Source organism: Haliotis rufescens, unplaced genomic scaffold (genome assembly GCF_023055435.1).
Source record: "Haliotis rufescens isolate VD_foot unplaced genomic scaffold, xgHalRufe1.0.p SCAF_16, whole genome shotgun sequence".
NCBI classification, from domain to species: domain Eukaryota; kingdom Metazoa; phylum Mollusca; class Gastropoda; order Lepetellida; family Haliotidae; genus Haliotis; species Haliotis rufescens.
This window is the reverse complement of record NW_025963846.1, coordinates 578926-591008: the sequence shown is the minus strand read 5'-3', so window position 1 is coordinate 591008 and position 12083 is coordinate 578926. Positions and strand designations below refer to the sequence as shown.

General features: G+C 42.8%; 1 protein-coding gene across 2 annotated transcripts in view; it reads left to right on the top strand.

Annotated features, from left to right (window-relative positions):
• LOC124146141 (muskelin-like) overlaps positions 1-12083 on the top strand; it is a 33708-nt gene that overhangs the window by 13130 nt on the left and 8495 nt on the right. Inside the window, exons 9-15 of one of the 2 annotated variants that reach the window (XM_046516276.2) lie at positions 107-178; positions 1109-1221; positions 2503-2616; positions 3315-3472; positions 5088-5229; positions 5985-6117; positions 7973-8028. In XM_046516276.2, the coding sequence (XP_046372232.1) occupies positions 107-178; positions 1109-1221; positions 2503-2616; positions 3315-3472; positions 5088-5229; positions 5985-6117; positions 7973-8028 (788 nt within the window). Of the gene's footprint in view, positions 1-106; positions 179-1108; positions 1222-2502; positions 2617-3314; positions 3473-5087; positions 5230-5984; positions 6118-7957; positions 8029-12083 lie in introns of both variants that reach the window. The other variant, XM_046516275.2, reaches the window with a different exon arrangement.

Below are 12083 nucleotides of genomic sequence, written 5' to 3'. Positions count from 1 at the left end.
GTTAAGCCTTCACAAAGAAGTGATAATAATTTCTAAGCCTTGATGGTGCAGGTTAGAAATGATATAGATAGCATCCTGTTATACATGTTATATATGTTTCTTGTAGATAACGATACCAACTCCGTGTTTCGTCCAGGGATGCGAGGGGGACATCAGATGTGTATAGATGTACACACAGGTAAGATGACAGTTTGTGTAGTCAATAGTAAATTCAAATGTGAATAGGTTCTTTGCTTGTTAGATAGAATATTGTATACACAGTGTTGAACATGTTGTAAGGCAGTTGAATAATGTTGAACAGTCTAGACATTGTCCACAGTATTTTGAGTAAAAGTCACACATTGTCATTAGTATCTTCAGGCTCACTGACTTGGTTGATGCATGTCATCGATCCCAATTGCGTGGATCAATGCTCATGATGTCAATCACCGGATTGCAGTGTTCCTGTTGGGTTTTGAATCTGCCAGTCCTCGTGGACTGGCAACTCTAAAAATTACCAGTCCCCCTAATTTTTGCAAGTCCCAACTTTCAACAAATGGAATAACGTATGAAAATTATTTGGTTTTAATTCATTCATCTTCATGTTCAGTGCAAAGATGTCATCTCTGAAGTAACTTAGTTAGATCTATACGTCATTCATACAAACTTCAGTCACAATTTTCTCTTTGTTTTTTTAATATTTCGAGACAAAGTCGCCACAAATGGATATTTAACCTAGAAATAGACAAGGGGAAAGAAACCCTGATGGTAACAGACAAGCTGACTTTGTTCGAAAATGTACTTAATGAATATCACTGATGTTTTGTTCAACAACAAAGATTTATAAGTACTTTATTTGCCGGTCCACAGGGACTGGCAGTCACATGAGTTACCGGTCCAAGCCTAATTTTACAGGTAAAAAACTGGTAATTACCGGAAAACGGGAACACTGGGATTGTCTGGTCCAGACTTGATTATTTACTGGCTGCCGTCAAATAGCTGGAATATTTCTGAGTGTGGCGTTAAACAACAAACAAAAAACACCAAACAAACATGAACAGCATGCAATATGGTCGTAAGTGTAAAAAAGGGATGACTTTAGTTGTATGATTCTACTTTCTTCTTCCAGAAACAATATACTTGTTTGGGGGTTGGGATGGCAATCATGACCTAGCTGACCTCTGGGCCTACAATGTCCCCACCAGACAGTGGACGTGTGTGTCGAAAAACACAGAGGAAGAGGTGAGGGCTGTACTCTCTGAGGTTTCGTGATTAGCAATATTATTGTGACACTATAGGAACACCGTATCGTGAGGTTGTTTATCAGTACAAAATGATACATGTATGTGTCAGGAATGTTTTTTGGTAAGAAAGGGAATTAAAAGTACTATTTTCTGATGGTATGTGCAAGAGTTCCAAAGCCATTGACATTTTGTTTGATGGGGTTTACCAGATATGTTTTTGTTGGCCTCAAGCGTTGGTGATGAATAAGACTCCCTGTCATTCAATACTTCATGGGTTTGTCTACATCTCCGTCCCTGGTAAGTACACATGACCAATAGGGACTACTCAGCGCACAAACTGTGTGCAAGGTTTTACCTTGACCTACAAAAGTGGGGTTCAGGGGATCCCCCATAATTAAGTTTAAGGGTCCTTGCCGGCAATATGAGAGTCCTGTAATGTAATGAAATGGTGTACTGTTCGTTAAGATAATTACTTTAAAGCCTGTAATGAATCAATGATCATCTGGACAGTGGTCATGATTGATGGGCGAGATAAAAGACACCCATAACTGCTCTTGATACGCTGTAGGTACAGTGAATGTTACTGTGCGTCCTTTGGAATGCAGTTTAATTTTCGTCTGCGTCCTTTCTCTACATTTGTCGCGTAAAACCCTGTGTGTGTGAACCCTACCATTGCCTGACATTGAAGCAGCGTGTTGACCAGATAGCCAGCCACATGACTCTGGCACATGTTGAACATGATGTCAAGCAACAAACACTACTGCTTGTGCCATGATCACTTGCTGGCATTCATCTTGCTGGAGGGGCGTTCGGGTAGCCTAGTGGTTAAAGTCGATTCCCCACATGGGTACAATGTGTGAAGCCCATTTCTGGTGTCCCCCGCCATGATATTGCTGGAATATTGCTAAGAGTGGCGTAAAACCATACTCACTCACTCACTCACTCACTCACTCCGCACCGCGATTCGCTGTGCAGATTTGCGTCCCTTGGGCACGCCAGAAACCTATGATTGTGGGTTTGAATCTGGGTTTGCCCCGATTATGTTTCTAGGTTTGTCAGCACCATACCCGTGCTCGTGGGTTTCACCGAAGTGGTACACGTCTGAGACCTGCATCACTTTGGGCTTTCCTCCCACATCAAGCTGACATGCCGCGATATAACTGGAATACTGTTAAAAGCGGCGTTAAACCCAACTCACTCACTCACTCAAGATTGCACTCGTATGGTTCTCCAAATGTCACATATATTTTGTATTTTTACGATACTGTTTGTTTTCCAGGGAGGTCCAAGTGCCCGGTCGTGTCACAAAATGTGTCTGGATCATGAAAGGAAGCAGATCTTTACACTCGGGAGATACTTAGATGCTTCCATGAGGTCACAAGATAATTTGAAAGTAATTTCCATTCTTGTTTTCTGTTTTCATGGGTTTTCTTTGTTTAAGTTCTTGTTTAAATTCACTGTTTTTTAACTTTTGAAAGACCTTTTCCCAACATTTGTCAACACAACCAAAGCAGTTATACTGTTCTTGAGAGTAGTTTGGGGTCAATGACAGATCTATTTCATAATTAATTAATTAATTAATTAATTAATTAATTTCTACTGACTTGACTGGGGACTCGACCAGTCATCTAAGGCGCTGCAGTTCGTTGTGCAGAGTTGCCTCCCTTGGGCATGCCAGAAATGTATCGTGGATTCGAATCCCGGTTCGCCCTGATTATGTTTCTAGGTTTGTGCAGAGTTGCGTCCCTTGGGCACGCCAGAAACCTATGATTGTGGGTTCCAATCCCAGTTCGCCCCGATTATGTTTCTAGGTTTGTCAGCACCGTACCCATGCTCGTGGGTTTCACTGAAGTGGTAAACGTCTGAGACCTGCATCACTTCGGGCTATCCTCTCACATTAAGCTGACATGATGTGATATAACTGGAATACTGTTTCAAGCCGCGTTAAACCCACTTTATTGTTACCGCCCATCTTAGCTGACATGCAATTTGATGAAACTGAAATACTCTTCAGAAACGTGTTGATTTGAATTGCCATCTTTTTTGCCTGTGCAGGAGGGTTGTCTGATGTTGGGCTTGTATGACTTTCAGTGTGACTTCTACATGTATGATGTGGGGTCAGGTCGGTGGACGGAAATCACGGAAGACACTGCAGCAATGGGGGGGCCGCGTCTCATTTTCGACCATCAGATGGTCATTGATGTTGAGAAGCAAACTATTTATGTTTTTGGAGGCCGGGTACTTACAAGGTAAGAATAATTTTATGGCCCTGCCACACTGCAATGTATAACAGTAATGTATGGCGACGTATGAGAATTTTTGCCAAGACGCCGGCAACGCAGAAACACACTATGGATAAGTTAAGATAAGTTGTCTACATTAAAAGCACGCTGTTATACGTTGTAGTACACTGAGGCTTAAAAACATTTTTGTGCATGCATAAAATTTTCGGTGTATGGGAACATATGAAGGTATGATTTATAAGTTAGGCATATGTTAGAGGTACGCTCCACGTACGTTTACATACGCCAGATATACGTTACCCATACGGCCCGTTTTAGGCACCTTTCCCCTCCGCTGAGCGAGCATACGCTGGCCATACGCTTTTATAAGCTGTCATAAGTTATGTATAAGTCACTGATACGCTACTCATACGTTAGTCATGCGTTACATATACGGTAAACTCTCGTTATGTATACGCTATGGATATGCAAAAATCTTGTTTTTTCGATGAAAGCGCATGACAGCGTAATGTCTTTTACACGCTAGGTGCAAGTTACTCTAAATCGTGGTAGTGTGACAGGCCCATTACACCTCATCCCCGTGAAGATACTAGTTAGAATAGGTCTTCAGCAATCCATGCTTGCCTAAGAGGCGACTAATGGGATCGGTTGGTCAGGCTCGCGGACTTGATGCATGTCATAACATCCCAAATGGGTGGATCCATGCTCATGATATCAATCACTAGATTGTCCATGTCTTAACATCCCAAATGGGTGGATCCATGCTCATGATATCAATCACTGGATTGTCCAGTCCGTCATATAGCTGGAATATTGCTGAGTGCAGCGTTAAATAACAAACAAACAAACAAACGTTTCACCTCAACACAGAGGGATGGGAAGAATAGGATCCAAGAAACCCATGCTCTCTGAACAAGCTCAACAAATTAAGGATTTGTGAGTTATAATGTGACTTGGCTGATTCTGTGTTAATGTACCCAAACAGCATGGATCATTGCTCATGGTGACCCATGGTGTTCAGCAACCCGTGCTTGCCGTAAGAGGCAACTCTGCTTGTCGTAAGAGGTGACTAACGGGATTGGGTGGTCAGGCTCACTGACTTGGTTGATACATGTCATCGTAGCCTAATTGCGTGGATTGATGCTCATGATGTCAATCACTGGATTGTCTGGACCAGACTTGATTATTTACAGACCACCGTCATATAGCTTGACTATTGCTGAGTGCAGCTTTAAACAACAAACAAACATTGGTCATGGTCTCAACCACTGATTTTCTCCTCCAGGTTCAATTGTTTCCAGTCTGTAATATTAATGAGAGTGGAGTAAATAAATTCATGATTGTACGGGTGTTATTGGTCAGTATTATACTGATGCAGGCAGTCTCAAAACTAATCATTGTTTCAGCAGTACCCTCTGCCACCCATCATTGTTCCAGTCGTATTCAAAGTTTCCAAAATCAGTCAGTTTTGTTAGTATCCCATGTAAAGATTGGCAGTATTGCTTAAAATATTTGCAAGGTTTGATCACTTTGGTTTACGATATTTTGAAATTTGAAAATTCTTTTCATTCTGAATTTTATTTTCATTGTGAGTTTCATAATTTTTTCCCTGCTTTTCCAGTGCAAATGAGAATGAGCGAGGTCATGAGCCAGTATTTAGCGGCCTGTTTGGCTATCATATACCCACCAATACCTGGTCCAGTCTCATCGAGGACAGTCCAGAGCTCCGGTCAAGGATTGGTCACTCAATGCTGTTTCATCCAGTAAGTTTTGATTTTGTGGAAATAATGAGATAAGTATGTCTGATGATGTGGGGCTAATGTTTAGAAATTTCTTTCCTTTTTATTTTATCTTGCCTCAAATTTGGCGTAGATACACAGCAATTCCTCTATTTGAAATTATTACTATGGGTATATGGATATTAATAGTTGTGGCATCATGTCCTGTAGGGCTGAGACGAGTCCAAATTTACTACCCGGGTACCCACCCCCCTATTACACAACCCTACCCAGGTACCCACTGTAGGTCTCAGGAGATGTCTTAAAATGTCCAATTGGGAACATATTTAGCATAGCCCAGGCAAAACGTATTTAGACATTAGATACATGTATTAAACAATCTGGTCATTCATACACTGAAGTTAAAATAAGTTATATCTTTATTAAACCATATGAAAAAAATCAGAAGGAATGGGTGCATTTCAGAAAGAAATGCGAACATTAGTGACTTGTAGTGTAACCATAGAGTTCCAGATAATTTTTGTCATTCAACAACATATCACGTGACTAACCACAGGCCCGGGTAGTCCTGTGGGTACCCGGCTCCTACTCAGTACCCACCCGACCCGGGTACCCGAGTTACCCAGCCCTAATGTCCTGTCAATGAGCCAAATGATGCAATATTTGTATACCGGTAATTAGTTTTTCAGGTAGAACTTGTAGGAATATGTCCTTGAGGTTTGGTGCCTGTTGTTTTTCATGTTTTTGCATGGTGAGTCATACATGTAAAATTATTTCAGATCCGCAGAGTGTTGTACATATTTGCTGGTCAGCGAGCACGAGAGTATTTAAACGACTTTCTAACATACAGTGTGGACACAGGTTTGGTGGAGACTATATCGGATGGCACAAAGAGGGATGGCTGTCAAGCAGGTAGACATACATGCTTCACATCGCATGTCTCATTTCCTTTCTTAGTATCGGGGGCACGGGTAGCCCAGTCGTCTAAGGCGCCGCGATTCGCTATGCAGAGTTGCGTCCCTTGGGCACGCCAGAAACCTATTATTGTGGGTTCGAATCCCGGTTCGCCCCGATTATGTTTCTAGGTTTGTCAGCACCATACCCGTGCTCGTGGGTTTCACCGAAGTGGTAAACGTCTGAGACCTGCATCACTTCGGGCTTTCCTCCCACATTAAGCCGACACGCCGTGATATACTGGAATACTGTTAAAAGCGGCGTTAAACCCAACTCACTCACTCACTCCTTTCATAGTATCAGTGTATCAGTGTATATCTTTCTTCAATGCTTTTTCATATGTGAGTCAAGTTCGTCAAGGTCATACGACTGATCTGATTGTCTAATTTATTCATGCCAGGAGAAATCTGTCATTTTAAAAATTCTTAGTTTCTGTTGCCAAATTCAAAATATCCAAATCATTTTAGAAAGTTTCTGCTGTTCAGGGCCCACTTGCACAAAGCGATCTTAGCGCTAAGATGATCGTAACTCCCATACTTTAGCATAGGCTTACAATAGTCTTAGCACTAAGATTATTTTGTGCAAGTGGGCCCAGGCCTCAATGACAAGCTTGCATTTTTTAAGTTCAAGTTGAAGCCCTCTGATTGGTGGTAATTCAGATTGTATCCTTTAGGCATGTCCGAAGCTTATAATTGTGGGCTCACACATCCCGAATATAGGTCTGATTATGGTTCTAGGTTTGTCAGCACCAGATCCATGATCCTGGTTAGTGGTAAATGTCAAACCCCTGTCACTTGAGCTTTCCCCCACATCAAGCTGACATGCAGTGATATGACTGAAATACTGTTCTACTCACTCACTCCATTACAACGTCCCACAGAACTCCCTTTGCTAGTGAACAAATCATATTCAAGTTGTCAGCTGGTTACTGCATGTTCTCATAGTGCAAGCTATGTAAAAATAAGATAGTTTGAGAGGTGGTCCCTTACGTCACCAGATTTTTATCCTTTTAGGCCAGAATATATTAATTACCAGATTTCCATCACAATATTTTCTCAGTGGGGATTTTATAGTTCACATCTTATGTTCAGAACAAAATCTTAAGCTGTTATGGCTTTATTATTTGTTTGAGTAAGGGAAGGGCTTGGTCTCAATCTCATTAAAATCAGATCTTAGTTTTCGCTATTGCTAAACAAAGATCTGAGGACATCCCATAACGGCTCATGTCAGAACGACCTTTCGCGAATTTTAACTGACCAGTGAAATGACTGACAAGAAATCAACATTAGCCAATAAGAAGGCAGCTTTCTCGAGCTTTACAACACAAGTTTCAAACTGGTGACTACGCTTCGAAACATATTTTGACGTATTCTCGATTAAAATATTTAAAACTGATAAAGAGAACATTCTGGAATGGCTTTTAGATGGCCTAGATTATATGGATATAATAAAAAAAACAACGTAACTGTCGTTCTGAATACCCTCTGTTAAATTTTTCGAGGTTGCATGATTAGAAAACACATTCCGTCCGTCACTTTCATGATCTGGTAAGGGACCCTCTGAATGGTTGGATGAAAGGTTGTTCTGACATGACCCGTAATGGGATGTCCTCAGATCTTTGTTTAGCGGTAGCGAGAACTAAGATCTGATTTTAATGAGATTGGGCTTGGTTTGTAACAAACTCGGATGAGCTTCTGATAATTAGTTTATCATGACCTGATGTAATGAAGACAAAATTCATTTGACATATAGATTTGGAATTAATTGCCATGATATTTATTGCCATGGATATGAACAGTTTTGTCTTCCTCAGGTTTCACACAGAGGGCAACACTCGACCCGGAATTAAATGAAATCCATGTGTTGTCGGTAAGTTGAGAAGAGAGGATTAGAAAACAGTACAAAACAGCGTCATGTGTGTGACATTATATATGTAAAATGTACATAAGCAAGTTTGATTTTATGCCTGTTGGCATTTCAAGGCAGAATGTTTGATTTTGGATAGGATTCGTATTTCTAATGATCTAATTGGGATAGCTTTCAGCTATGAATACACAATGCCTACTATAGAATGGTCAAATGTAACAATGTTATATTTGGGATTTCACTTTCTTAGTAAAGTACAAATTCTAGTACTTTTTTGGGGTGAGTCCTGTCTCAGAGTAAGGCACCTACTCGCCAGCAAACAGTAAGCTGTGGTTGGACTGCATTTGTTGGGCTTACTCAAATGTTGTAGTCACTTTTTCACCCAGTGTTTGGGTCCCTCTTTAGAGCTAATTAGTGTAGTCATTTGCATTAGAATTTCAACATGTAACATTCTGTTCTGCTCAAAAGATGAATTTTTAAAAATTATTTCTTGTCCTGATATAGCAGAGGACAGTTTCCTGCTCCACTTCGATCTGTAACACCGATCTCAAAACATGCTTCTTCACTTGGAGGACTCTCTTACCAGTCCCTCTAATTTTTGTCTGTCCCAACTTTCAACAATTAAAAAAACAAATAACAATTATCTGGTTTTATTACATTAAGTAATACGTTACCACTGTTATACCAAGGCTGTTGTCCCCCACAACTCCTCTTATAGTGAAATCTTCCACAGAGATCTCAATTACCTCATGCAGCACGTGCGTAGCCACCTAGCTGCCATGTGACACCCTTCACTCTTGTCTCTTCGCTTGCCTTCGCAAGACGTATCCATAGACTGCTCTGCGTTCTACCAGCCTCCTGCTATCCTTGGTAATATTTATTACTGTTTCTTAGTCCTAAGTAAACTGTAATTTATGGGGCGTTCGTTATACGGCGCTTAGAAAATTTTCCCGCCTAAATTTTCGTGCCTTTTTTTTCGCTACTAACGGGGTGTGGCGGCGGCACTTTGTGTTTTCCGTCTACCTTTAGTGGTATATTGTGGGGTGTTTTTTTGCATCACCTATTATTTTATATATATACCGTATTCGACGTAATAAGCGCCCAGGGCGCTCTCAAAATGAGAAATAGGGGGCTCTTATTAGAATATTAATTTGGTATAAAAATAAACAGAGTTGAAAGATAAATTTCGTTGTTTATGCTGTCAGCCTGAAATGTTTATGTACGACAGATATATTTTTCAAAATTAAACGCCATAATTAAGGGTGCATAACACACAAGTGCGTATTATACGCGAATAAATAAGTCTTGTGTACATTCATCAATCGTAAGGGGTGCTAATTGGGATTGTTCACTAGCCAATATCTTAGCAAATGTCGCCGTGGGCGCTTATTAGAGCGGGGCGCTTATTACGTCGAATACGGTATATCTATAATATATGTATTTTATGTATTCGCTATTATTGTTTGTTTTTCTTCGGAAAATCTACGTTTGTGAATATGTTTGGTGTGTGTGTTGTAACCATGTTTTGCTTTTTGTTCAAAGAACAATGTCTGACATGGAATTGGATTTGTCCAGCACCCCGTCTACTCCTGCTGCCAGGCGCTGCGGCGCTTGTCAGAAGTTTTTGTCGTCCCGGGGATTCCGTCGCGGCTTTGTTGTCGCAATTGGTGGACTCCAAATTTGGTGGACTCCAAACAGGCGGCCTTATCTCAGGATAAGGCCCTGGTTGTTCCGTCCCTGGCCCCTTCAGTGGCTGCGGGTTCGGACGCAGGGTCTACGGGTACGGCGGCGGCTACCGTAGTCACTGGTCCTTCCCTGAGCCGATACTCCCGTTATCGACTCGGCTCATGCTGGCGACCGACAACACGACGGTAGTGTCCTATGTGAACAAACTGGGGGGAACCCACAGTCACTCGCTACTCGATCTCGCGTTCGAGTTTTACGCTCTGGTGGACAGTGTCCCAGGTGTGCGGAACGTACTGGCCGACGCTCTATCGAGGCCTCGGGATCCGAGACCCACGGAGTGGATGCTAAACCCAGTGGTGTTTCAGTGGCTGTGCGAACGTTTGGGTCGTCCGATGGTCGACCTGTTCGAAACCAGATTCAACAATCAACTCCCGTTGTTTGTATCACCAGTCCCGGACCTGAGGGCCATCGATCACGATGCTCTAGCGTTAGACTGGACGGGCATGGACGCTTATGCTTACCTGCCGACAGCTTTAATACCACTCATTCTAAGCCGGCTCCGAGGAGTTCGCTGTCGAATGTTACTGATCGCGCCCATGTGGCCGAACTGATGGTGGTACCCCGACTTGCTGGCCCAGGCCACGCAGTCGCCACTTCCACTGCCTGTGAGACCGGATCTGCTGATCCACCCTCACACCCGTCAGCTTCATCCAAATGCAGGGCAGTTCAATCTGCACGCTTGGATGTTGTCACCGAGCGTCTGAGGAGTAAAGGGGTTTTTTGTCGGGCGTCTCGGGCATACGTTAGTATGCATCGTGATTCTACCCAGAAGGTGTATAATGCACATTGGGCTATTTTCACGAAGTGGTGTTGCAAACATCACATTCATTCGCCAGATAAGGTATCTGTTCAGGATATTGCTCGTTTCATGTCTCATTTACGAGAGACCCGGAAACTCTCGGGGCGTTCCATTGCCAACTATGTCTCGTCCGTTGCTATGGTACGGGACGTTGCTATGGGTACCAGTCTCTCAAAAGAGCCGGTGATTCGGAGTATTATCAAGGGTTTCAAACAGCAAGTTCTTAAAAAGGGCCGCCTTGGGGCACCGGCCTGGGATCTCTCTTTAGTGTTACAATCACTTACGGAGGCTCCGTATGAACCCTTGGGTAGTGCTTCGTTCCGGCATGTGACTTGGAAAACAGCATTACTTCTCTCCTTTGCCACGGCGGCACGAGTGTCGGAAATACACACACTCGATGTCACCAAAGTACGATTCGATAGGGGCGACGAAGGAGCGGTCCGCCTGGGCTTGCTCATGGGCTTCGCCACTAAGAATCAGAAATTTGGCCAAACGGAGAGAGAATTCACTGTAAGATCCCTCAAAGAAATCTTACCTCCTGCTGATACCGAGGACAGATCGCTGTGTCCGGTTAGGGCCCTTAAGTATTATCTTAAGGCTTCGAATGAACGCAGACAAGGGCGGGACCATCTGTTCATATCGTGTAACCCTAATCGCACGGTTGACATAACTCGCAACTCGATTGCGTTATGGCTTCGTTCTGTCATCAATCTGGCGTACCTGTCTCAGGGGTTACAGGTAGCGGGGGCTTTCTGTGTGTTTCTTTGTTTGGATTTGACAATTATTAACCTAATTGTCTGTCGTGTATTGCAACCTTGTAATGCATGCTTTCCAATATTGAATTTAGGTCACGCGCCTATTACACACGCTTAAGTAGGCTTGTTCTCGGGATATACGGTCCGAATGAAATTAATTTCATTCTTTTCGACTGTTTAACCTGATCTAAGATTTAGCTCACACAGATACTGTGTTCTCATCCGCTGCGGCGATGAAATACCTATCCAGTGGGGCCGTTTGGAGTCACCAATCGTTTTGGCAATGACGATTGAGCCTTACGGTATGCGCTTGACAGTGCTTTGGTATCCCTATATGGTAACGCCAAGCTGGGAGCATGCGCATCGAGTGCTTCCGCGTTGTTGTTTACTTCCGCTGGCCGGAAGGAACGCTAGCTGTCAGGATTCGGGTTGTAGGTGCTCCCCACCGCCTACTGTGGTAGTCAGCCTCGGTATAACAGTGGTAACGTATTACTTAATGTAATTTGTAGAATTTTCCTATTCGGAATATTCTATTAGTAATACGTTACCACTAGGCTGCTGCCCGCCCGTCCATCCCCAGAGCACTTGCTCTCGCAAGAGACAAGAGTGAAGGGTGTCACATGGCAGCTAGGTGGCTACGCACGTGCTGCATGAGGTAATTGAGATCTCTGTGGAAGATTTCGCTATAAGAGCAGTTGTGGGGGACAACAGCCTCGGTATAACAGTGGTAACGTATTACTTATAGAATATTCCGAATA